This window comes from Lytechinus variegatus, chromosome 6 (assembly GCF_018143015.1).
Source record: "Lytechinus variegatus isolate NC3 chromosome 6, Lvar_3.0, whole genome shotgun sequence".
Taxonomy (NCBI): domain Eukaryota; kingdom Metazoa; phylum Echinodermata; class Echinoidea; order Temnopleuroida; family Toxopneustidae; genus Lytechinus; species Lytechinus variegatus.
The window spans coordinates 16891350-16919138 of NC_054745.1; the positions used below are offsets into that span (position 1 = coordinate 16891350).

At 35.0% G+C, this 27789-nt stretch overlaps 1 protein-coding gene across 2 annotated transcripts; it reads right to left on the reverse strand.

Moving 5' to 3' along the window:
* Positions 1–516: 516 nt before the first annotated feature.
* Positions 517–27789, reverse strand: LOC121417104 (transforming growth factor-beta receptor-associated protein 1-like). Of its 2 annotated transcripts, none has more exons than XM_041610681.1 (18): positions 27702–27789; positions 23473–23586; positions 22934–22986; positions 21465–21558; positions 16626–16724; positions 16256–16285; positions 15433–15489; positions 14920–15024; positions 14382–14516; positions 13368–13528; positions 12002–12134; positions 11372–11467; positions 10290–10394; positions 9015–9206; positions 7956–8149; positions 6250–6318; positions 2420–2492; positions 517–1151 (listed from the first exon to the last, which is right to left on the reverse strand). In XM_041610681.1, the coding sequence occupies exons 2-18, from the start codon at positions 23548–23550 to the stop codon at positions 987–989; spliced, it is 1839 nt and encodes a 612-aa protein (XP_041466615.1). In that variant the 5' UTR covers positions 23551–23586; positions 27702–27789; the 3' UTR covers positions 517–986. The 2 variants fall into 2 exon arrangements, with proteins under 2 accessions (XP_041466615.1, XP_041466614.1); XM_041610680.1 differs by having other exon boundaries at positions 23473–23602; positions 27702–27765.

Genomic DNA, 27789 nt, shown 5'->3' on the forward strand with positions numbered 1-27789 from the left:
CCTCACCTGGGTCGAGTGCAACACAGTGTGGATAAATTTCTTGAAGGACAACACCCCATGGCTAGGATTCGAACCCATTTTATTCAAAAATAAAAGGGAGATCAGAAATTGAAGGTAAAAAGGAGGCAAATTCTAAAGAGCGATGATGCAGAAAACAAGAGAAAGACAAAAGAGAAATGAGAGGGAGAAGATTAAAGACAGATGGAGAGATAAGGGACCGTCTGAACAATTCAGAGAGGCAAATAAAGAAAATAAAATTAAGAGGGATATTAAAAGGAAAATGAGGAAGAGAGAATGAAAGGAGACATGAGAAAATAGAAGAGGGAAGGGAAATGGAAGAAGGAACAAGACATATTCTGGCAGATAGAGACAGAAGGATAGAAGGAAATGAGAGAGATGAAGAGAAAAAGGAAATATTAAAAGCAATTGAAAGAAACAAGGAATAAGCTATGTTGTGTCTTGTCCACTCGTGAAAATTACAAATATCTCGATTTGCAAGGGCAGGCAACAGAATTGTATCAAAAGTTCATTGTGAAATAACTGGTATGGAGTAACATTTGTCACAAGAATCTTGCATGTAGACTTTTATGCTGACCTCAAAATGAACTCTGACCTTACCATGTGACCTCTGACCAAATAACAAGTACATCTACCATCTAAGTTTGGTTGAAAAGTGACTTATAGTTGCAGAGTTACGTGTCATAATGTTTGTGACAGACGGACAACATTTGGATCCTCAAGTCTTCCCTTCACCTCTGGTGGGCAAGACAAAGATACAAATATGGAGAATTGAGGAAGGGAAAATTGTAGAAGGAAAGTGACGTAAACGAAACGAGGGAGGAAAAAAAGAGGATGAAAGGAATTATAGAAAGATGGGAAACTGAAGGAAAAAAGAATCACATTTTGAGAGATTAAGATAAAGGAAAGTAAGATTAAAACATCAATGTGGGAGAGAAGAATAAAGAGATTACCAATCAAAATCATCATCACAAAATGTTTTTCATTTCATGACTTACCTCCATTTTCTTGACGAAGACTAGGTGTTCAAGGTATCTGATGACAGCGGTGGGATAGGCGTGTAGATAGTCAATAATAACATCCGGTCTCATTCGCTCACTAACAGGTTCATTTTCTGGTCTATCAGTGAATATCTGAAATTATCAATTCAATGTCAACTTAATTCATATAAAATATGTATGTAGGATTATATATTAATCTTTTGCTTCTGTTAATTTATTGTAATTACTGTTTGGTATGATAATAGGAAGTTTTCGCTACCAATAGGTAGGATGAATCCAAGAACACAGAAAATGTATTGAAAATGCCTGTTGAATGACAAAGAACAGCTGGGAGGATTTTGTCGAAAATTTGTGAAATGGAACGACAGTTCCGTCCTGTTTCTGAGTAGACAACAAAATTGCAAATGTCGTCTGTCAAGGACGAAACTGCCGCTTTGATTCACCAATTTTTGACAGACTTCTTGGTTGCTTTTGTCATGAAGGGCACATGACAAAACATTATCTACGTTTGCGACTTTGTTTTGAAGCGTGGGAGCGAAATCATTATTCATTGCCTTGAATGTGGGTTTAACCTTTTCCACGCTACTTCGCACCAGTGCACACTCGGTGCCACGCAAACTTCGCAAATTCACACTCAAAGAAACAATCCATCGTATTTATCCTTTTATACCATAATGTGTGAAATTAGGCTTTATTTAGGAAATTTCTGATCATCAGTAAAAAAAACATGTTATAGTCAGAAAGCTTGTGAAATTCTTTACAACTTTGCTGTGAATCATTTCCCCTCAAAATGTTGCAGTGAAAGTTAAAGTAAGTCCATTTCATTCACCTCCCCTGACCCAACCCTGAAAATAATTCAGCATAGAGGGGTTCATGGCCCAGCGCATAAAGACTTAATAATCATCTTTATCATCACCATCAGACCTGCCAACCTCTGTGAATGAAAAACTGTATTCTGTGATATAAAAAAAATTATTTTTCCCCCAAAAAGTGTATTTTGTAATAAATTGCTTGGCGCACTCGCTCATCGCGGCGATCAAGCTGCACTCAAGCTAAAATGTGCACTGCTCTTGCAGATGAAAAAAAAAACATTGAAACATGTGCATATCTTCACCCTGGTTTTAACAAAATGATTAAAAAAAAAAAGTTACCTGAAATTACATGTACATTGATCTAATAACCATATTTGTTTATTTTATTAAATAGAGACATATAAAGATGATTTTTCTCAATCACGATTTTGTAAAAAAAAAAGTATTTTTTAAAGAAAAAAATGTACTGCCGTATTTTGGTTGCAAAAACATACTAAATACGCCTGAAACATACTGGTTGGCAAGTCTGCACCATCACTCTTACAACCAACACCAAACCAGGAGTGATTAAAATCAATTGGTCATTACCTTGGTTGCACTCTCCGGTTCCTTTCTCATGACCCAGTCCACATACCTCCATACCAATTCATGATCTGATAAACTGTAAAAGAGATAATATTCACAAATTCCAAGACATATATAATAATAATATCAACATGCTTATATAGCACATATCACTGCCAAAAATGCATACCTATGCACTCAGTTGGATATTATTACCCTCTGTGTTTAGGCCCGTAGCCTTATACAGTGCGGTGGCATTTCAAAGAATAAATTCCTGCCAGGTACTCATTTACCTCACCTGGGTTGAGTGCAGCACAATGTGGATAAATTTCTTTCCAGCCATGGCTGGAATTCGAACCCACTACCCCCTATTTCAGTCAGAAGACTAATCCACTGGGCCACAACGCTCCACGTGGATGTAAGTCCGACCTCTGTATGCGTTGGATTTTGATGAAATGATTCTTCTCTGTTTTCAATTTCATGTAAAAATATGTAATGCTCTGAATGAAATTATGATATCTTGGGTTATTGTGAACATATCATTGTAACAAGTGGAATGCCTCTGGCCGTCTCACCTGCATCACGCGGTTCAATATAGCAGCAGTGCTGACTTTGAATACTACTCTAACTCGCACATGATGTTCAGTGATACTCTTATGTCCACTTTTTATGAACTAGACCAATAAACTTACAGAGATATGATGGTTATTCAACAAAAAACCCCAACATGGCCAAAGTTCATTGACCTTACATGACCTTTGACCTTGATCATGTGACCTGAAACTTGAACAGGATGTTAAGTGATACTTGATTACTCTTATGTACAAGTTTCATGAATCAGATCCATAAACTTTCAAAGTTATGATGGTAATTCAACAGATACACCCAATTCGGCCAAAGTTCATTGACCTTTGACCTTGGTCATGTGACCTGAAACGTGCACAGGATGTTCAGTGATACTTGATTACTCTAATGTCCAAGTTTAATGAACTAGACCAATAAACTTTCAAAGTTATGATGGTAATGCAACAGATACCCCCGATTCAGCCAAAGTTCATTGACCCTAAATGACCTTTGACCTTAATCATGAGACCTCAAACTTGCACAAAATTTTCAGTGATGCTTGATTACTATTATGTTTAAGTTTCATGAATCAGATCCATAAACTTTCAAAGTTATGAGGGGAAATCAACAGATATCCCTAATTTGGCCAAAGTTCATTGACCCTAAATGACCTTTGACCTTGGTCATGTGACGTGAACCTCATGTAGGATGTTCAGTGATACTTGATTAACCTTATGTCCAAGTTTCATGAACTAGGTCCATATATTTTCTAAGTTATGATGACATTTCAAAAACTTAACCTCGGGTTAAGATTTCGATGTTGATTCCTCCAACATGGTCTAAGTTCATTGACCCTAAATGACCTTTGACCTTGGTCATGTGACATGAAACTCTAATAGGATGTTCAGTAATACTTGATTAACCTTATGGCCAAGTTTTATTAACCAGGTCCATATACTTTCTAAGTTATGACGTCATTTCAAAAACTTAACCTCAGGTTAAGATTTGATGTTGACGCCGCCGCCGCCGTCGGAAAAGCGGCGCCTATAGTCTCACTTTGCTTCGCAGGTGAGATAATAAAAATGAACAAACAGGTTGCTTTAGTTTATGACACTGCCCAATTATATAAATATGTACAAATTCATCAATGTTTTAAAATGATTAGTAATAAATACCTTAAAATAATCAAGGAATGACAAAGTTCTATTTCTTTCTTCAAATAATGCTTGAATTTCAAATGAAGACATTTGCTACCTGTCAGATTTACTCAACATTCTTTTTCGTTTGAATCCCAGCCATGGCGTAATTTCCTTCAGCAAGAAACTCATCCACATTGTGTTGCACTCAACCCAGGTGAGGTGAATGGGTACCGGTAGGAAGAAATTCCTTGAATGCTTGAGCGCCTAGGCAGCTCAGCTAAAGCCGGGGTAATAATAATAGTAGGGCCCACTGGTAGAACAGTTTTGGAAACTGAAGTAGTTACCCTGGGTAAATATACCATATTACTATTATCATTATTATTACTATTCGTTGATGATCAGTCAGACATAAATAAGTCTTTTGTAAATGATGTGATAGCTATGGTAGGCAAACAATGAAAATGCATTATGTTCAATGAAAATATGAAATTCCAAGCATCATTTTACAGAAACAGAACTTAAATCCTTGGTTATTTTCTTTGGGGTATCGTATCAAAGAGTAGATATTTAATTTTCTACACATTTTTTTTCTTCTTTCAGATGCAGTCTGCCAAGTGACTTTCAATATCCCTTCTTCAGATAGTTTTTTCTCACTCACTAATGCCTGAACAAATAACATGGAAACAACTACATGGGGCTCGAGGCAAAAGGCTGAAAAAAGCCCTGGAAAATCCCTGTTGATTGTTAAAGATAAATTCCAGTTTGGTTACGATCTCAAAATGACTTTTGACAGAATCTAATATAATGACCACCCAAGAGTCTGTTTGTATGAATAAAAAATATGTGCCAAAGGATTCTGGAAGAAATCGTGTAATTGCTGAGAAATGAGCAAAATAAGCGCGGATTCGGTCACTTTCGTCGGGTCTTTATTCCAGCATTATTAATACACTGTCCCACGTGTGCCTATCTGTGTTGGTGATCTTCAGTGTGAACATTTTTCAACGTAGATTTCAAGATTTCACAAAGTTCAGTTTATGTAACTGTACCAGATCTAGATCCTCGATGATATTCTGACAATTAAACCTGATTTTACAGATTTTCTCATGAAATCAGTGTTTACTGCAACTACTGGCATTTCTCTTTAAAGCTTATCAATTGCATCAGATTTAGGCAGTAGGCTATGAAAAGAACCCCCCCCCAAAAAAAAAAAAAAAAATTAAAAAAAAAACAATAAATTAAAAAACAAAACAAAACGAATAACCATGTAATGTATACCAGATGAAAGACAATACTCGAAGTTTTACAATCATATATCATCCGTCTATTATAGTTAAAATTAAGTTATAAATAATAATAATTTTTGAATATATATAGTGCTTAATGCTTTGTGTTTCTAAGTGCTTCACATTGTAATTATCATTAGTACCCTGATCATGAATCATTGATTCTCAGTTTTGTTTAATCTGGTTCACAATGTACATTAATATAAGAAGAATGGTGTTGAAATTGATTTTAATTAACATAAATAGAATGGTGTTGAAATTTATTTTACTAAATATAAGAAGAATGGTGTTGAAATTGATTTTAATCAATATAAGGAGAATGGTGTTGAAATGATTTTGATTAATATAAGAATAGTGTTGAAATTGATTTTAATTAATAAAAAAAGAATGGTGTTGAAATTGATTTTAATCAATAAAAAAAGAATGGTGTTGAAATTGATTTCATCAAATATAAGGAGAATGGTGTTGAAATTGATTTTAATTAATATAAGAAGAATGGTGTTGAAATTGATTTTAATTAATATAAGAAGAATGGTGTTGAAATTGATTTTAATTAATATAAGAAGAATGGTGTTGAAATTGATTTTATCAAATATAAGGAGAGTGGTATTGAAATTGATTTTAATTAAAATAAAAAGAATGGTGATGAAATTGATTTTAATTAATAAAAGAAGAATAGTGTTGAAATTGATTTCATCAAATATAAGGAGAGTGGTATTGAAATTGATTTTAATTAATATAAGATTGGTGTTGAAATTGATTTTAATCAATATAAGACTAGTGTTGAAATTGATTTTATTTAATATAAGGTGTTGAAATTGATTTTAATTAATACAAGAAGAATGGTGTTGAAATTGATTTTATTTACCTTGATAAGAAATCAATCACAAATCCTAGTCCAGGGAAGGTATCATCAGCAATGTCTCCATCAACTAATCTAAAATGGTTTATAAAGATAAAAACATTATCTGAAACATATTTTTAATGATAGTGATAATGAAATGTGACAAGAACATAAGAATTAAGTCCTGTTACACTCAAAAAGGTGGTGATAATAATGATATTCATAGGCATATACAAAGCTCCTTCTTTCTAGAAATATCATATTCCCAGGCGCATATTAAAGAAAACAAATGAACACTAAAGTGCTTATACATATGTAAAAAAATTTATGTGCCAAATGATTGTGGTAGAAGTATGTAATTTCTGAGAAATTGCTGACAAAAAAGCATGAAATTCCAGTCCAATGTCACATCTTTTTCAAGCCATCATAATGCACTGCCCCACATGTGCTTATCTGTGTTGGTGATTCCCAGAATGGTCATCATTCAGCTTTGAGTGATGTTTTCACAGGGTTAAGTTTAGAAGACATGGATCTTTGTCAAAGAAAATCATGGAGGGAAAAATGAAGGAAAAAGAGGAAGGGGACGTAAAAGAAAAAGCTGGCTTGGAAATATTGAAGAGATGACAGGCAGAATCAATCAGTGATTCCCGCACAATGTGTGCACACTACATTGCTTTTATTTGTAATGATCCTAACCCTTTGATATCTTATAGTTAGACATACATTTTAACTGATTGCCATTTTTTTTCACTTGATTTTCTATTGTGCCAGAATTATTTCATTGTTCATTGTTTTTATCAGCGAATAAATCATACAATTAGTAGTATTAAAATTAGTTACTGTTCCCTTTTAATAATTTAAAATATTTCAGTTTGACTAATATTACCATTTAAGTAACAATATTTGTTTATATATGTTACTAAGTATTGTTATCCTTGATTTAGATTTTGACTTTATTTTCATGTATGATGTGATGATTTATGTTATTCTTTATGTTTTCATCAGGTCATTGATGATAAACAGTTTTATACTGATCTTTTGTACCTGATTAAATACGTTCAAAAAAAAGAAAAAAAAGGATAAACAAATGCTGCAAGAGAGCACTAGACAGAGACAGATAGAAAACAATGACATCCAACCTCTTTAAAGAGATGGAACAGTGGTAAGGGTAAGGATTTGGTTAGTATAAAACCAAGGGCCCATCTTACAGAGAGTTACAACTGATCCAATCAATCGTAACTCTATGGAAATCCATCAGTGTCATGTGTTTTTCTACAGGAAATGTGCAAAATGTCCTTTGTAAACAAAGGAGAACACACCGAGCTTTCAAGAAATCAATGAATTTATGGATATACATTCATATCTAGGAAAAAAATGAGCAAACATGCATAGAAAATTTTGATTTTGGTGGCTTACCATAGTTGCAATTGATCGGATCAATCTTAACTCTTTGTAAGATGGGTCCCTGATCTACCATGATGTGATGCCAATTTGACCTTGGGTCTGTTGCAGAAAGAGTTGCGTTTAAACGCAAGTCAAAAAATCAATTGCAAGTCCCAAATGCGCACTGTTGATTGGCTGAAAATCAAGTTACGCATGATTTTTAGAGTTGGGATTGATTGCAACTCTTTCTGCAACGGGCCCCTTGACTTTATAGACTTCCTCATGAAATCCATGATCGCAGCAAATACACTTCTTTGCCTTTACCTACAGTGAGACAGAGTCATTACCTTGACCATATGACCAAAGCCTGTTCACTGTCCCCCTGGTACTTATGGAGAAGCGCCAGAGCATGATGGCGACCGAATCGCTGAAGGTATTCACGACTGTCTTCTGGGTCAACCGAGTTCTCGCTTGAGATGAGGGTAATTAACTTGGATGGGTTGGACTCGGCGTAGAGCTTCATTAGGGCTGTATCTACCTCCTAATGCAAGGAAAAGGATGGAGAGAGAGAGAAAAGAGAGAGGAGAGAAACATTAGTCATTAATATGGATGGATTTGATTCAGTGTAAAGCTTTATTAGAGCAGTATCAACCTCCTAATATGAGAAACAAATGGAGAGAGAGAGAGAGAGAGAGAAAAGGAGAGAGAGAGGAGACAAATGAAAGTATTTTTATTGCTATTGGGTTAGATTCAGCGTAGAGCTTCATTATATGAGAAACAGATGGAGAAAAAGAGAGTAAAGAAGAGAGGACATAGAGAGAGAGAGAGACAAAGAGATTGAGAAAGTGCTAACAAAGGTAAGCAGGAGGGATGAAAAGAGAAACAAAGAATGGAGAGGATATTATTTTCTTTTTAAACAAAACTAACTTTAAGGCCTAAGATACCCATATGTCGAAAGATGGACCGAGGCTAGTCCAAAGGCGGCTCAATGTGTGTGTATATGCTCACTATTTTTTATTGCCGAACCGGACTGAGTACACCTAAAAGACGGCTTAACCACTGAACGAGAAATAGGTATAACAGCAAACAATAGAAAAAGTTGACATGAAAAGACAGGCACACGTGTCACTTGAGTAGTCGTCATGGATAAAGAACCTCAAAGCAGTTCCAGTTTAGTTCTGGTGTATGTGTATACGCACCAAATTGCAGGCTTGAGGCCAGCATCGGAGGTGGATTCAAACAAGACGAATGAGTATCTTCAGCATACTAACCCTCCCCCCTGGTTTCCTGAAATTATGTGCAAATTAGAATTCCTTCCAATGTGAAAGCACACTGGTTAAAATTTTTTACTCCATTCAATCACAAACCCGATGATAACAATGCGCTTACTTTCTACACCACCTTACCAGTTTCATTCCCACTGCTAGGTCAGTCTCCCTCACATCCTCAAGGAAGTCCATGAGAAACTGCTTACACTCTGTCGCCTTGTCAGGCTTTCCTCTCACAACCTGGCTAATATCGGCAAAGTCGTGAAGCGGAGGAATCGCTCGGTGGAAGTTGGAGTTGGAAGGCAGCAGGTTTGGGTAGAGGCAGATCAGCTTTGCCAATGAAGAAAAGAAAAAAAAATTACAAATTATATCACCTTTTTTTCAGGAATGTTTTCCACTGTAACAAGGGTGGCACTACCTTGCAGGCACAGACCCTGATTATTGAAATTTATTAAACAAAAGGGTCTTCACAAGAGACTAGCACAATTGAAAAAAAAGAATAGTATTTTTCTTCCTTCTAAATGATTTTTTTCCAGATTCCAGGTAAAAAAATCAGAGCTGCCACCCTTAACACAAACATTTTAGTATTTGAAAAGCTGAAATCAGGAATTTAATATTACAGGAAATAAATATTTTCAAAGAAATGCCATAAGACAACACACACAACTGAAACTTTAGAAATCAGTATTTTGTATGAAACCATCAGTATCGCAACTTCTGCAGGTTTCAATGGCGAGGAAGAATAGTGTAGTAGTTTTCGCGGTACACCATGTATCTTTCTTGGGCAAGTGTTGGTCCTGAAAAGGTGGTCCTTGTTAGGACCAACACTTGCCCAAGAAAGATACATGGTGTACTGTGAAACCTACATGTACTACACTGCCATCAGTACTACTTGGATGCTCTGAAAAATTGTACAACACCAGCGTATGACTAAAAATGTCTTTGTTATTGCTTATTCACATTTTCTCTGATTCCGTTATGATCCCAATCGAGTTATCTTATGGGATATAGATCTTGGATAGAGATATAGAGTAGTTGAATTTAACTAGGCACATCATTGCATATAGAGAATAATGAAAACTGGGCCCTGTATTACAAAGAGTTACAATTAATCCAACCAATCATAACTCTATGGAAATCCATAGGTGTCATAAATTTTCTTTAGGAAATTCGCACCTTTGACCTTTGTAAACAAAGAAAAGCACAGTGTATTTCATGAAAACAATGAATGCATGAATATACATCACAGTTAGACAATATTTTGAACAAACATGAATAATAGATGTTGACATTCCTGGCCGTCCATAGTAACGATTGATCGGATCAATTGTAACTCTTTGTAAGAAGGGACCCTGGTGACACATAACAGTTTTTGGTAATATCATTTCTTTTTAGCTGCTCCCCGGTGCTTACCTCTCTCACATCAAGTTTAGCTTCTTTGAATAATTCCATGGAGTCAGCGAAATTGAGCTGGGCAAACTGAATAAAACCTGCCTGTTGCTGTATGCGATTGTACATCTGAAAAAAATAATATTATTGGGAGATGCCAAGTTGTAGGATATATCTAAACAGAATATTAATGAGAGCTTATAAGTCCTTATCATGATATTTGGTAAGAATTGTAAAAAGAGTATTTTTTTTTTATATATATACACAAATTAAATCTGTCATATTACATGCAACTCCTCATTCTATTTCTTTTTATACTATTATAGCATTTTATACATAATGTTTTTTCTTCTTTAATGTTCACTGCATGTTATGTATTTATTCATTTCTTTGTTATGTATTTTTAAAATGTAAACTCACATTGTTAGTCCTCGGACTTTTTGATGAGTATTTTTTAATAAAACCGAATTGAATTGAAAACATGTATACATTGTAGCTCTAAAGGACTGCTTATAATATGCAAAAAGTATCAAAGTATACTTGCTTACTTTAATTATTAAAGAATTCGTTCTTACTTGTACATGTACATGAAAAGCGAAACACGATTAAAAATGTGCAAAATTAACAAATCATTCCATAACAAATAAAGGACTTGAATTTTACTGTACTTTGTATTGGGATCTTTAACGTGGAATACATGCTTCAAAATGACTTACTTTCGTGGACAACTCTATTTGTTTCAGATTTCACCAATTATATTTTAAATTGTATCTTTCCTCATTCTGAGCTTAACATATGTCATGGGAAAATATAATTCACACCACATATGTGAAGGTCAGGAGAAATATGTAACATAAAGGCAAAAATCCGTGAAAAAAACAAATCAGCCCTTTTGATGCATGTTTGCCAATTTGAGGATCACAATAGAATATCTTGAAAGACTTTTCAGTCTTCCATAACTGTCTGATTTTCTAACCAACTTTGATGTAACTTGTTTTAAATCGCTCCTTTCATGTTACTCTTTCCAATCAATGGTCCTCTCTCTGGGTCATGGTTCTTTCAATTTTGATTATTTTTGAGTGAATGGGTTTGGAAATTATCATTACCTGCATGAACTTATCCTTCCCAAGTCCAGCTTTCCTGTAATTCTTGGCAAGGTTCAGGGCTTCTTCTACTCGTTTGTCAGCAAGCAATGCTTGTACCTGTTATATAAGTGAAGAGGGTAAAAACAAAAAGTTAATCTGTTACCTACTGGAACAGAAGGGTTCCTACACATTGAATATGAAGTGCAGATATTGGTATTCAACAGGTTAAAGCTAAATCCCACTGGAAAAATGATAACAATATGATTTTTTTCAGGTTCTAGAAAAGAAAATCCAAGGAAAAAAATTTCTTGGGTCGAACCCAGACTTATATTGAAGGCTTTTCGGAAAGATTTACTGTCTGTCTTCAGGGCGGCGTTTCATGAAAGGACTTGTCGGACGTTTTATCCGACAAGTCCCATTTTATCCGACAGTGACCATATGAACAGTGCCTCTCAGCCAATCAAAATCATAGAAAGATGTCAGATCTGACAACTTGTCGGATGAAAATATTGATGAAACGCTCCCCAGGAGTAAGATTGTGAGGAGTATGAGACACTTCAACTTAAATATCTCTCATATATCATTGAGCCTGATTGGCTCGGAGCACATCAGTTTGTGTAAATCACCAACTATTTGTTTTGTGAAACCCACCTGCTTCTCAACTGGAAGTGGAACCAATGCATAGACCTCTTTATTGGAAGCGACAAACATCTTTCCTTCAAAGTCACCCAATAACTTCCCTCCCTGAAATGGAATGGTCTGCTTCTGCTGCTGGTCCAATACACTGTTGAATGAAAGAGTGTAAAGTTGACAGGGTGGTTCCATTCGAGATGAGGGGTGCAAGAACAGAAATTAAATTGTAGATTATTATTCAATATTGAGAGGTGAGATGCTATCAATAAATGTACATCATTTGATTAAGTTAAAGTATCTAACAACTAAAACATTAAATCAATAGTCACAATTTAAGATCGAGCATTGTGCTGTCGTCATTCACATGGGAACAACAAGAACATAAAGATTGAAAATTTGAGAAAGAGGAAAAACGACAGTGCCTAAATTGTGGAACCAATATAGCTAACAAGCTTTTGAGTGATTCGAAACAAGGCAGCTCTAAGAGTGCTTTGAAAACTTTGTTCTTCATGAGGAATTCCTACAAATGATTCAAAACATAGTGGTTAAGTGGTCCCGAATCTCAGATTTTAAGAGTCAAGGGTTCAAATCCCAGCTATAGTGTATTTTCCTTCAGCAAATTTCATCCACAATTGTGCTGCACATATAAATATTATTGTTTTTGTAGGGCAAAAATAGAAGCATGGAATTCATTTACCACAGGGAGTATTATTAATACGTTGGTCAGCACGAGACTGAAAAAAATTCTGTAATTCAAGTATTTGACTGACATTTGATGCAATACCTTTTCCATTCCAAAGGTACCAATCCCCTCTCTGACAACTAAAATACACTACATCCAAGGTAGTGTTAGCAACTTCTATGTGTATATTTCTAACATTAAATCCCTTAAACCCACCTCATTTTTGTCAAATGTTCAGTTTTTTAAATTTCTTCCATCAAAATATTCCCAGGTGACAACACTGCCTCTGAACTAAAAATAATGATAATAATAATAAAGGGTATTTTCATAGCACACATATCCACTTTAGGTACTCAAGGCGCTGTGCATTACCCTGGCTAAGCTGGTCTATAAATTGGGTTGGGTGCAGCTGAATCAATTTCTTGTTGAAAAACATGGCTTGGTATCAAACCCATGACCCTGCTTCAAAGTCCGGGCCCCTGTTGCATAAACTTTGACATCCAATGGTGACTTCCCTGAAATCCTTGATACTAATTGGCTACCATGTTAGTTACCTTTGGATGGAAAAGTTACCAAAATGGTATCTTTCATGCAACGGGCCCAGGAGACAAATCCACTGGGCCACATTATCATTATTTGAGAAGAAACCACATTATAATCATTATAATTATCTGAGATAAAATATATATATTTTTTTTTTACCTGTGGACTGTAAGGAATTCATCATCCAGCGCCACCACGTAAGGAAAGGTGTAACTGACCGCTGAAACAGACTCCGCCCACTTCAGTGGCGGCCTCTGAGACATGCCCCCGGAGGTGACAAACATTCCAAGGGCACCGGGACCGGCGAGTAAAAACTCCTCCTACACAGAGAAAAGAATGAAGGAAAGAAACATTAAAATCCACTGTACCAGTGATTGCAGATCACATGTTAATGGAAACAAAGATTAATCTTGGGAAGTGTTCCATCAACATTTGTTGTCTAGCAAGCTGTCTGGCGCCCGTTGCAGAAAGAGTTGTGATCAAATGCAACTCAAAAAATCTTGCACAACTTGATTTTCAGCCAATGAAGCACCCGTATTCGGGGACTTGTGCTTCATATTTTGATTTGCCTTTAAACACAACTCTTTCTGCAACAGGCCCCAGATCTTACAACTTTCCCTGAGTTTGATTGACTGAAAAGTACTTTTACTTTGGTCACTGTCGGATGAATACAAGACTTGTCAGATAAAACATTAGACGAGTCCTTCCAAGAGACACTCCCCAGAAACTATCACGCCATTTTATTCTTAAAAAATGGCTTGATAAGAAAAAGAGTGGCTATTTCCAAACAAAGTTTTACGTAACAAAATTACAGAAACTGGCTAAAGTAAACATTTACCTTGGGATTACCAGCAATTTAACCTATAATGAGTATGCTGCAAGGTTGCATAAAAGGGTACTAGGGTATGTTTTCCTTTGATACCAGTATATATCATGAAACAACGAGTCAGTGATTTTCACTTTCTATTAAAGCTACAGCAAGTTCATGCGTCTGATTTGTGTACACCAAATTAGTGAGTGAATATTATTGAGTATTTGTTTTACAAAACATTCCCCTGATTTTGTGAGTGAATGTGAGGCCCCGTAACACAATAATCAATGAAATCAATCTTAGGAATCAGCACAACAATCAGTCACAAAGCTTCATGTACCAGGGCCCAGATTAAAACCTACCCTTCCAACACGCTTGATGACAGGCGTGGTATGCTCCGTCTCGATGGGAAAGAGGTCCGTGATTTGACCCGTGTCATAGTTCACCAGGATGTACTGGTTGCTAAGGGCAACACAGACGCAAAATGAATCGATGCCCTATGGAAGATACAATCAAATACATTTCGATTTCAAAAGGGTGAAGATTTTGCAAATGCAGAATGTGTACTACTTAGCTTGTGCACCTAAAACCATAATATTTCTACAGAGACAGCATTGTAAAGCCTACTATTATCATACAGACGATATTGACAGAAATACAGTATGTGATATGAAATGAATACATCATCATCCTAATCAGTCATCTTCATCATCATCATCATCATCGTTATCATCATCATTATCACCATCTACATCATCATAAATTTAATTCTCATAATCACCATCACCACAACCACTACAACCCCCATCATCATTGTCATCATCACCATCGTCTTCATCATCAACACCATCATCATCACCGTCATCATCAACACCATCATCATCATCATCGTATACTCACAATATTGACACTCATATCTGGTATGGATACATCTTTAACCAGGACCATCTTGTCTTCCGTCACAGAGTAGACTTGAACCAGACGCCTCTTTGTGGCCACAGCGATCTGATTGGTGAGAGGGAAGGGGAAAGTATGCAGGGATACAGAGAGAGACAGGGAGGAAAGAAACAGAGAGAGGGAGGAGAGAGACAGAGAGGGGGAGAAGAGAAATGGAGAGGGGGAGAAGAGAAACTGAGAGGGGAGGAGAGAGAAAGAGAGAGGCGGAGAGAAAGAAAGATAGGAAAGGAAAGAACGAGATACAGGGACAAGGAGAAAGAGAAAAAAAATTACATTACATTTGAAGCAGCCACTCCTATATGACGTCACAAACTCATATCTTTGAAAATTCTTATTTCTCTATTATTTTTGATAAATTTGTGTCAAACCTTACCAATATAATCCTCATTTTTTCCTGCTTTTATTATTACGTCCTTATCATAAGGATGAACGTCCCCTTTAAAATATTGTACCTACCTCAACGCTGAAAGGACTACCACTTCTTGGATTCTCATTTACACAGAATGATGTCACCTTGATATAAAGAGAATTGAAGAAAGAACAATAAAAAGAAAATTACCACTATTAATGTTACTACTACTAGTAGTACTACTGCTGCTGGAACTACTACTACTAAAGCTTCTACTGCTACTACTACTACTTCTGCTGCTACTACTTCTGAAACAACTTCTTCTTCTCCTCTTCTCCTTATTTTCTTCTTCTTCTTCTACCACCACCACCACTACTACCATTACCACTACCACTACTACTACTTCTATTACTACTACTACTACTACTACTACTACTACTACTACTACTACTACTACTACTACTACTACTACTACTATTACTACTACTGCTACTACATGTACTTCTTCTTTTACTTCTACTAATATACTACTACAGGAGATCTCTCCAGAAATGAGCAAACTACCACCATCATTCAACATATAATGATGAAATCCTTACAAACTCAGATGATATGCGTCAGGACACCAAAACGGAACTATTATGTCATGAGCTCTTCCACGCAAAAATAACGCTCTTTGAACCCTTTGCCTATTACTGAATTCGGTAAACGGGTCTAACTTGTGAGCATAGAATGAATGTTTATAACGGTACTATTTCACTCCCCATATCTGCAGCCTGTTTCATAAACTATGGTAACCTTGCCATTATTGTAACTACAATGGAAACCTTGATTGGCAAGTTGAAAATCGCCACAACTCATAATTTTCAGTTAAAATTGCTTTACATGTGGGGTAAGGAATCCAACTATGTAACATCTATTCATACTCACTCCTTTGATCTTGGCACCGCTTAGAATAGGCTAGGCAGAAAAGAAAGATATAAAAGAATGGGTAAATTACAAGGTTTGGTATTACAGCACATTTTTAAAAATTCAAATAATGAATTAAAAGTCGATTTGAAAATCATCTCTGATTGTGTTCCTCTCATTATGTCATTATGATCTTATAGTGAGTTGGGTTCTGCAAAGCTTGAAAAAAAAGCCTTTTACTTTAGTTGAAATGTCAAAGTTTATTCAAGATTCAAGATAAAAAGGTGGGTATCAGAATTGGATAAAAATGTACAGCAGAATTCTCAATGAATCAAGCCATTTATAAAGTTTTAAAATCAACAAATGAGAGTGAATAAGGGTGCACACATACCTCTAGATTGAACATATGGAGCAACGTCAGAACATTATCACACAGTACAAGTATCCTGGTTAGGGCAGAGGCTGCCTGAAGTTGTTGAATTGGTTTTCTCTGTAAAAATAATCACCAACAATTGAATTTTTTATCAAGTGTTAAATACATTACAGGGCAATTCCATGGTAACGGAATTACAAATCAGAGAAATTTTGCTGTTATTTTTGCTCACAGCATCCAGATATCTCAATATTTTCAAATTTTCTGAACCTAATACTTGTACTATGCATGGCCACTAGTGCTATATACTGAACCAAGATTTTTAGAAAACCCCTCACACGTTCAGATGTGAATGACGGATATGTGCTATGGTAACGGAATTACCAGAGAAATGAGTCATTTTGCAACCCAAAGTTTAGTAAAAGTTTCTCTGAAATCTACAACACACTAGCTCCAAGTTAATGTCTGATTCAATTCATTATAATGTCAACTATATTTTGAAAGTAATTTATTCACAAATATCATCAACAAATTTTCATGATTGGTCTTTCTTTAGGGCAAGTACATGGTAACGGAATTACACATAATGGTAACGGAATTACGCCTCTGACATTTGGGAAGGAAAATTATATTTTTAGGCATTTAGGACTGGTGAAATGCCTCAATAAAGCTTGTTTATACATTCTTCTCTAATACTTAACACAATCTAAGTACTTCACGTCTCTAATATTAAATAAAATATAAGTATATAGTACGTAATAGGTGGCTCTACCATGAATAAACATGATTTTACAAAATATTAGGGATCAGTGGTAATTAAATTTTAGTTCATTTTCAATTTTAGGGGTATTAGGACTTACTAGCCACTTTTTGCCTCCTGTACTGATGGAAAGAATTATGTAAAGGCCAAAAATCATCACTAGTAATCATGGTAACGGAATTACATGGACTACAGCCATACGTATACACATTAGGAATTTTACAAAAACTGAGGACAGCATGTTATCAGATCTGCAAATTTTGTCAAAGATTTGTGTAGATGATAGTTTAAGATATTCTAAAGTATTTGAATACTCAATAGAAACATAGTTTCACATACAATTGGCATCTTAAAACAGTTAAACTGAAAACTTTCTATTTGGTTGTTCAATAAATGATTTGAAAACAAGAAACAATGCTGAAACCTCATGAAAATAGTGTTGACATTTATATCTTGAAAAAATGTTGTGGACAACTAAGCAATAAATTGGTTCTTAATCAGTGCACCAATCTAATTTTTTTTAAAGGTAAGGATTCATTTTCTGTCTATATGTAGCTCACTGAGGACTGCAATTATAGCAGATCTGAGTATAAAGTCAATATCGGACATCTTCCTGACAGATGTATTTCCCAAATGTGACCCTAAGAAACTGCAGTGATTTGATGATCTTATGTCATATTCATGAAATTAGTTGGTTTTCTTGGGCCATGATTTTTTTTTTATTATATTGAAATTTTTATCTTTTATATAAAATATGAAAATTTATCCGAGATGCATTTTTATCTTCCGTCTCTAAAGATATGTGACAAAGCAGTGCCTAGGATATAGACATGTTTATCGCGTATCCAATCATTGCATCACAGATGATGTGCCTGCACCAAATTTCCTTTGAAGAAAAAAAAAGAACTGCAAATAAGGTGGAGGCTACATGTATTCTCTCTATACATTTTCAATTTCAGCAATATTTCTAGGTCAATTCGCTCAAGACTTTGAAATAAGAATAAAGGAAAATGATAAATCATTTAATCATTAGAGTACTACTCTAACATTATTCTTGTAGATTAAAGAAATATTTCAAATAATTTTATTGACTAATGTTGTTTATGAAATGAAATGAAGTACAAAATGATGTGATATTGACTTCATATTTTTGTTCATTTTTTTTCAATTAAATCCCTGTAGGCACAGAATTTGATTTAATGCCATCTCACTCATTTGCCAAAACTCATGGCAGAAAGGCTTTTAATTGGTTGAATGAGATGAGTGCTACAAAAAACAGCCTTTCTCATTACAAATTGGTTCAAAAATAGGTTTGTGTCACAGAGATAAAACAAAGACAAAATGGTTATTGGAATACCATTTCGGAATGAATTTTAGGTGATTTTATATCACTTATTTTAATAGAGATAAAATATTTCATTTTATATCAGAATGTATATGAGAATACTACCACTGTCTCTTAGCATTTCTCTCACAGCAGAATGCTGTACATACATTTCTACCCATTTCAAACTGAGTTACATGTATGTTGCTGTTCTCAGATGTTTTGTTATTAATGACTTTGTTGGTCTCAATATTATCACCATCCTCTCCTTAGAGAAGTGTTCACATTCTGTGTATCATCCTCACTTGAAGGGTCATCGTCGTTACTCACTTTATCTGTGAAGCAGTGATTATTGGATGATGCTGACTTTGCATGTTTCTGAGCATCCATTGCATACATGTAGGGGTGGAGCACATTATTGGTTTGGTGCTAATTAAGGCATCTTGAATATCTGTCAAATCCACCTTACTTTTGGAAATGTCATCTGTATAAAGATTTAGTATGATTTTTTGGCATGTGATTCTTGTAACATCTGTAAATTATGGATCTCACTTCAATCTTTTCCACTCATTACTTTTTACTGCTCGCTACACTGTTCGCCAATCAATGCCAGAGTCTGGTCCCTCACCATGGCTTGTTGCAAAGAATATCCAATCTTCCGTTGCAAGGACAGTTACACAGAAGATATCGCTTAAATTAGTAGGCGGTCCCTTCTGAAAACTACCCATTTCTTTGATGCAGAGAAATACTCCCAGCCATCCCGGAATTTCTTTTACTGAAAAGTTCACTAAGTCTGTTGAGGGTGAATTGATCAGAGGCAATTACAAAAAAAAAGGAATGCCATTCTTTTCCAAGGCACACACAGTGAACATGGTCACTTCGTGATTGTGCGTCCAGTAATTTGGATCTCATTAGAATTGGTATTTGGCAATGACATTTTTTGCAAAATCAATCTGAATGAAAATTTTGTTAAGATCATCCTGCATAATCATTTTTCTACTCCTCCCCAAGAATTGATTGCCCATTAATCCTTTGTAAGGCATTCACCTACATTGTATGCTCCATCAATATACTTTATTGATGCTAATGTACATTATCTTGCCCTTTTTCTGAATGTTATACTCAGGCCATATTGAATGGGACTTGTTGTCAAGTAATTGTATAATTTCATCCTGATTTGGAGTGTAATTACTAATCAGAAGGCTTTTAATGTTTATAACTGTGATCTACAGCTAAGATATCAACATGCCATTGGAACAAAATTGGCTAACGCACACCCCTTTAAAGATATGATAATGGTAATTCCGTTACCATGTAATTCCGTTACCACAGTTACAGCAGAATTAGAAATTATATTTCAAAAAAATGTTGCTCAGTCTTTAGCAAGTCACATGAAATCAGAGAATTCAGAATTATATAAAATTCAAGCAAGTATTTAGTTCATAGGAAAAACTTTTCAGTTTCATGGTAACGGAATTACATCCGTTTTTGTAGTAGATTGCAAAATTTTCTCTGAGAAATTTGAAAATACCCATGATAAAGACATTTGCTACTGGTAATTATTACACCTTCACACACAACATTAGATGATTTTGAACCAAAATTGTAAAATATTTTTTTAGTTATCAAATTTATCCAAAATAATGTAAAATACATGTTCTGTAATTGAAAATGGTCATCAAATTCAAAAGATTGCTCCGCAAAAACCGTAACAGATATTTGAAAAAGGTTTTCAGTTTCTTAAAATATAAGGTTTTGTGTAAAAAGGACATTCACATTCAGATGCTTATTATTAATTTTGAATTTTACTGTTTTTACCCTCTCCCATGTGTAAATACATTACATTGTTACAAGTATGCATCTTTCTCCAAGGCAAATTTGTGCATCTTATTTCAAATTTTCTACAAAAAAAGAATGAAGTACTTATATGAAGGCCCATTTTCATAAAACCTGGGGGGTGTTTCACAAAGATTTAAGTATGACTTAGGTCGCACTTAAATGTTGACGCGTACATGATATGCAACACGCAATCTTATTGATCAATACGCAGTAGTGCGCGTCCTCTTGGCATGATCTGACCAATACTGTCATACCTTTTATACTGCGCGCAACTAGACATTTAAGTGCGACTCTAAGTCATACTTAAATCTTTGTGAAACGCCCCCCTGTTATTTTAAAAGAAATCATAGAATGTATACCACATTCATTCTCAATTCTTTTGACAGATTATTGTAAACACATAATCCATTACTTTACACAAAACAGTAAGTCAAATTAAAGTTTATCTTCAAGAAAATTACTTATTGCAGTCTCTTTTTACAATTTTTCCTCACCTACATGTAGAATACTAGTAATCATGCATGGAATATGATTGAGCAAAGTATACTAATAAAATTACACCATTTCTTACAAATTATGTAGTACTGTTGTTGAATAGAAACTTACCATTACATACATAAAATTGACATTGATATCTTTAAAAAGATTTACAAAATCAGTAACTGGCAACTTTTGTTACAATTCTAATTCATGTCATATCCATATATTGATTTCCAAGTATGTAAATGTTGCCAATCTGAGGAGCAAATAAAAGAATGTTACCAATATGAGGAACAAAAAAAATGGTACCAATTTGAGGAGCAAAATAAAAAAATGCTACCAATTTGAGGAGCAAATAAAAAATGTTGCCAATTTGATGAGCGAAATCTGAAATAATTTTACCATATGAAAGGTGTATATCTGTATTCAAACATAAAAAAGAGACATAACATACCACAGCCAAGTATTTATGCGACTGTTTCTCAGAGAAGAATGTGATCTTGCCATTCGGCTGCGTTTTCTCTTCTATCAAATAATGGATCACGAAGCTGAAGAAAATTGGAAAACAGAAGAAGAAATATGAAATTTAGTTTCATTTCAAGTACTACTACTACTATGTTCATTTATATATAATGTAGTTCTTGTCAAGTGCACATTTTAAATGGGGAGATGTTTTTCTTCCATTTGTATGTAATTAAAGACAATTTTATTTTTTAAACCGACATATTTTTTCTCACATGTGTTAATTTACCAAAACAGAACTATTGAAATGAAAGATAAATATGATTTAAATTAATTACTGAAGGAGTTGTCGAATGATCATTCTTTATGGATAGACTTTTTTGGTTTTCTCTGTACAAATGAAGACATCTTTCTTTAGACAAGACATTTTCCTAGTCTGCTGTGCAAACCCTTCACTTGAGTAAAGGGTCTGAATTGCAGCCTACTCATTCGTTGTGTACTGAAGACCCTCTCGAATTGAAACAGCAAGTTTTGTATGTGCTAGTCTTTGCGAGGGGACACACTTGTTGATCAAAGTTACAATCAGGGTCTGTGCCTGCAGACTAATATTTTCCCTGCATTTGCTGCGTTATTTGTTACCACAATAATCATTATGATGGCATTTATTTCCATCTACATCTGTCTTTGGCAACTTGTAAATTGAAGTTGTAGTATTACTAGTCACTATGGAATTTTACCATGTCTTTTACACATTCTCTTCCTTAACATCACTTTGTTTAACATCAACTAACCTTTTCACTGTCCATTTGCCATTTTGAAGCATATTTGCCAATTTGAGGATCCCCAGAGAAAGTACAACAAGACTTTCTAAACGTCAATAACTTGCTTATTTCATAACCGATTTTGATGAAACTTGTTTTAAATGGTTCCTCTCATTTTACTCTTTCAAAAAGGATTTTTTTTTTAACATCAAATTGTACAATTGTACAGTATATATATGAATACAACATCAACCCAAGTCCCATCTCATGGATGAATTAAATTAAACATGAGATTAGAGAAAATGATATACATGTATGACCCCATGATTGGTTGTAAATTTTCCGAAAAGGCCACCTGGATATACCAAAACTGAATGAAAAACAAAACAAATCCTCACTGAACAGACAAAATCTCTTCTTGTTTCTAATATTGACTTGAAACAAACTGTCATGCACTTGGATTCTTTTGATATTCAGCTTTCCACACTCCCTTTTTCTTTTCTTTTTCATAGTATGCATAACGAACTGGAGTTGGCTTTTCAAAATGATGTTAAGGAGGTATTGTTTGACACATGTATGTCCTACCACAATGTAAGTAAACATGCTAAATTCAGGGTAATCCTTGGAAGTGGCAGGAGTATCACAATAATTCACAAGTGTTACTGGAAGAACCCACCCACCAATAAAATTATAATCTTACCAGTCACTTGTCCCAATGTAGAGATTCTTCCCACAGCATTCTATACATTCAATCTATAGGAAAGAAAGATGAGACAAAAGGAGGATAAGACAAAACAAAATGAAAAAAAATTTGTATGTATACAACCATTCTCTCATTTCCCTCAACTTTTTCTTGTTTCTACCTCTTAAACTTCTTCAATTATTCTGCCCTCCTTCTTTGTTTCCCTTTTTTCCCCCCTAAAAATATCTCCCCATCATATATCCTACTGCTGGCTCAATCAAAGTCAGGATATGTAATATAAATTTCCTGGTGATCACATTGCAATTTATTCCGAATTCTTTAAAGACTACTACACTAAAAGGTCCTTTGTGTAACAGAAGTTCCTTTTTTGTACCAGAAGGCAACAGTTTTCCTTCAGAAGGCTCAAATCATTATGAAAATGATATTTTATTGATCAAAGAAAACAAACATTATTTGCTATTCTTTCAAGCATGTTAGCTCCAGCAACATACAAACATAACATCTACATGAAGTATTTTAAAGTATTTTAAACTTACTGAAGTTTTGCTTGTTCTCTCCCCAAGCAGTTTCAACCGCTCTACGGCTGGAACCAGCTCAAAAGCTTTCACACTCATCCTTGAAGTTCCTTATGATAAGTCTGGGTAATTTTTCTATGATAAACAAGGCCAGAAAAAAGATAAAAATATTTATTCAAATCCAGGCAGATCGGTTTTAGAAGCTTCATTTAAACACTCATTCAATGCAGATGACTTTTTTGTGTTCTTTTTTTCTTTAATTAGTCATTTTGAAGGTATATTATAATACTCGCAAAAACAAGGTTGGAAATTCCAAAACTAAACCACAGATTTCTAGGTTTATTTTGGAGTTTCCAAAATTGCTTTTTTTTCTTCCTTTCTGCTCGAGTGCCCTCTTTTCGTCGATCATGTTGAGTTGTTTATGCAACTGTTTGAAACACTGTTTCTTTAATATCTGGCTAACGTTAACGATTAAGCCTCATGACACGCACTCCTAGTACCAATAAGGTGAAAACACAACAATTTTGGGCTAGAGTGCCCCCCCCCAATCTTTTTGTAAAAACAACTAAAAAAAAGAATGCCAATGTGCTTCATGCCATGTCCGGGCCCCCTTGAATTTTTGTCTCAGAGGCTCAGTCATACTACTTGAATTTAAAATTACTAGACATTACCACACACTAGACTATCAGTATCACATTGACAATAGAGGTGCTGGTCCAAAAATTGGGATTGTCCCAGAAAACAAGGATATCCTCATAAACCAAGACAGATCATGTCTTGATAAATTGAGATTGTCCTTGTTTATGGGACCTTTTGTTTCACTTACCCCAGCAGAACATAGACAGCAATTACAGGGATTAAGAGCACTTGCTTAAAATAGATTCAGTGACCTTAATCCCCTCAGTTCACTGTCTTCCAACAATCTTTTATGAAACCTGATGTTTACATTGACTAGTGCACTTAATTGGTGTCGGCACTTGACAGGTGAATGTACTTTCCTAGATTTCTTGTGTGGAGAAATCTTTGAAAATTGAGAGAGTCCCTGTTAGCTGGGACGATCCAAATTTTCTGACCAGCACCTCTACTAGACTACTTACTCACTTCCAGAATACTGCCCAACTCCTCTAAAAGGGGCCAAACGAGCAGGGGTAGGGTGCGCTAATGGTTGTTACGTGGAGGTAACAGGCATTGCTTGGTATTGGTTTTGCTTTAAAGAGAAATACCAGTAGTTGCAGTAAACACTGATTTCATGACAAAGTCTATAAAACCAGGCTTAAATGTCAGTAAATCGTCAAGGATCTAGATCTGGTACAGTTAAATAAACTGAACTTCGTGAAATCTTGAAATCTACGCTGAAAAATGTTCACACTGAACATCACCAACACAGATAGGCACACGTGGGACAGTGTATTATTATTGCTGGAATAAAGACCCGACGGAAGTGACTGAATCCGCGCTTATTTTGCTTAATTCTCAGCAATTACACAATTTCTTTCAGAATCCTTTGGCATATATTTTTTATTCATACAGACACTTGGGTGGTCATTATATAAGATTCTGTAAAAAGTCATTTTGAGATCGTTACCAAAACTGGAATTTATCTTTAAGTGCTTCTGGATTGTTACTTTGAATATTTCTTTGAATATGAAATTACATCAGTAAGACACAACACGGAAAGAGTTCCTTTTGCGAAAGCCAACCTACCTTTAACCCCAAGGTGGTTGTTGAAAAGGGAAGCCTTACCTAGTCTTGAGGACTCTGTGATGAAATTTAAAAATATTTTTACATATACTTTTACATCACAGAGCCTTGAAATGGTCCCCATACATGCCTAAGCGAGACATGTAAACACGGATGGATTTCCTTAGGGAAATCTATCTTTAGAATTAGAAATCATTTAAATTTGTGGGATTTTATTTATCTATAAACCTTAATATGCCTAATGCATATGAAGGTTTAAAAAATCTCATAGTATAGATATGAAAAGTGAGAGGTTTCTTACCAAACCCATCTTGTGGATCCATTCGTAAACATCATACAATAGGCTTGACCCTTGAACTGCTTTGTTAAAACGTAGCTTTGATGGGGTATGTTACAAAATGCTGTTTTGAAAACAATTTATAGATCTAGATGAAAATTATCATTTAACAAAAAATAAAGAATGAAGTTTGATTATAATTACAATAATAATTATTCATAATCATAATTCAAATTTTATTCTTAAAGGATAACTTTATCTATAAATTGTACCTTTGATTAACAATGTTTCAAAATGCTGTTTTGAAGAACAATTTATAGATAGATTAAATTTAATATGTGATTATAAATTGTAATCACGATTTTGGTATTGTTAAACAAAATTTTTTAGATTGTTCATCAAAACGGCATTTTGTAACGTCACTAATCGAAGGTATGTCATAACGAAGCGGTTCAAGGGTCAGGCCTATTGTATTTGCTTTGTTGACAAACAGATCGAGGGATCTACACGAGATCAGTCTGGTAAGATACCTCTCATTTTTGCCATTTGTAGCAAAATAACTTTTGTCCATTTATACGCGTTAGGCGTATGAAGGTTCATAGACATCTAGACATATTTCTTTCCATCAATAGAGAGCATACACAAAAATATGCCCCAAATTTCTTTCAAGCACTCTGGTGAATCAAAAAAGTACTCCCAAGTTACTAATGAAACATAAATTGCAACTATTATATGGAAATCAGCATTTTTGGTCACAAAAGTGACAATTTAATGATTTTTGAAATTGTGTGCTGTGTACAGTGTTGGCATACCATACTAGTCCTACCTGTTGATTCCCATAGGCAGGATGGTATTTATGGCAATGAACCCGAGTGCACCCATGGTTTAAATCATCTCGCATGCGAAGGATTCATATGCACCTGGTGCACACAAATCTTTCACACCCTTTTTACTAAAATAACTATGACTTTACATCGTAGCTAAGAATTATAATTACGCTATGACACTTACCGAACCATATGGATCATTTGTTGACTTCTCTTTGCTGTTTTTTTAATAAAATAAGAGCATTTTTTTGTGATCTTCACGAAGATACCTCCTGCTCAGCGTGGATATCAATTATTGCCTAAAGAGGGCGCGCGATATTATTCACAAGCCGGTTTGTTTACGGTTTTGCAGCTTGTACTGCTAGCTGCATTCTAGGCGATCAGCATTATTTTCTTGCTCGTTCAATCCACTTTCTTCATCATCTTGTCAAAAGATGGCGTACTTTAACTGTAAGTATATACATGAGATGCAACCTGTTGATTTTTGGTACAATTTCCTATTTATATGCGCCGACGACTTGAATAGAGAATGTTCGATACGCAAAATTGAATTCCGATTGTTGTTTGCGTAATTTCCACCGCAGTATTAAGGATAACTAAGGACGGATTGAACGGTTGATATTTGGAGGTAAGCGATAAAAACACTTTTATAAATAATTCCGTTTTTAAAATGAACTTAAAATACGAATGTAGAATTACAAGATTAACATAGTGGAGAAATATTAAAAGGTTTGGCATGTTTTATTCCCTCACATTCGTGTGATGAATGAAAACGTCAAAGTCCACTATGAAATCACATGCGTTGTGCGAGGTTAGTATTACTAACCTCGCATGTTGTGTGAGTGCCCGAGTGGTTCATAGATAAATAAAATTCACCCGTACAAACCGTTTTCACCCTAAAGACGGATTTCCTAGGTAAATCCATCCGGGTGTGTAGGTCTCACTTATGCGTCTATGGAAAGAATGTCAAGGCGTCATGATGAAGAAGTATATGTCAAAATATTAAAAAATATTATCACAAAGTCCTCAAGTGCAAGGCTAGCCAGTCAGAGACTTGCCCGAATCAAATGTTTATGGTTATGCCGGCATCTTGTTTCTCATTGTTGATTGCTAACGTTATGCGGACTCGGAGTCCAAGTAAGCATACGTTAGTAAATGATTTTTACTCTCTAGGAGCCTCCTGACTAACCGCAACACATAAATACAATTCGTTGAACCGCACCCGTCACGTGTGGCTCTCGATCTTGCACAATTGCAGTTGCAGACAACAAAGAACATACAACGCCCACTTTTCTACGCACGCAAAATTGGATACATGGGACCGTAATCAATACTATTACTAATAGAACAAACCAATTTTCAAACGACAAATAACACTCGTACGTGTACCTAGTGTCTGTAAATAGCATTCCAGAGAGAGGTAATTATAAGGAAATGAGGCTCACCTGTCCTGCGGCCTAGTTTGGCTCATAAAGTGGATCAAATTTTTTATTCTGGTTGCACAAAGTACTTTAATGTTTCATGAACACCGTC

Excerpts from the sequence above, each read along its gene's own strand:
- LOC121417104 (XM_041610681.1), bottom strand. The coding sequence starts at position 23,550 with ATGAGTGTGAAAGCTTTTGAGCTGGTTCCAGCCGTAGAGCGGTTGAAA. Across the intron at positions 16,725-21,464 it reads CGCATAAATACTTGGCTGTG|AGAAAACCAATTCAACAACT; the intron begins GTATGTTATGTC and ends TTATTTTTACAG. Across the intron at positions 8,150-9,014 it reads TAGCAGTGGGAATGAAACTG|GAGGTAGATACAGCCCTAAT; the intron begins GTAAGGTGGTGT and ends TCCTTGCATTAG.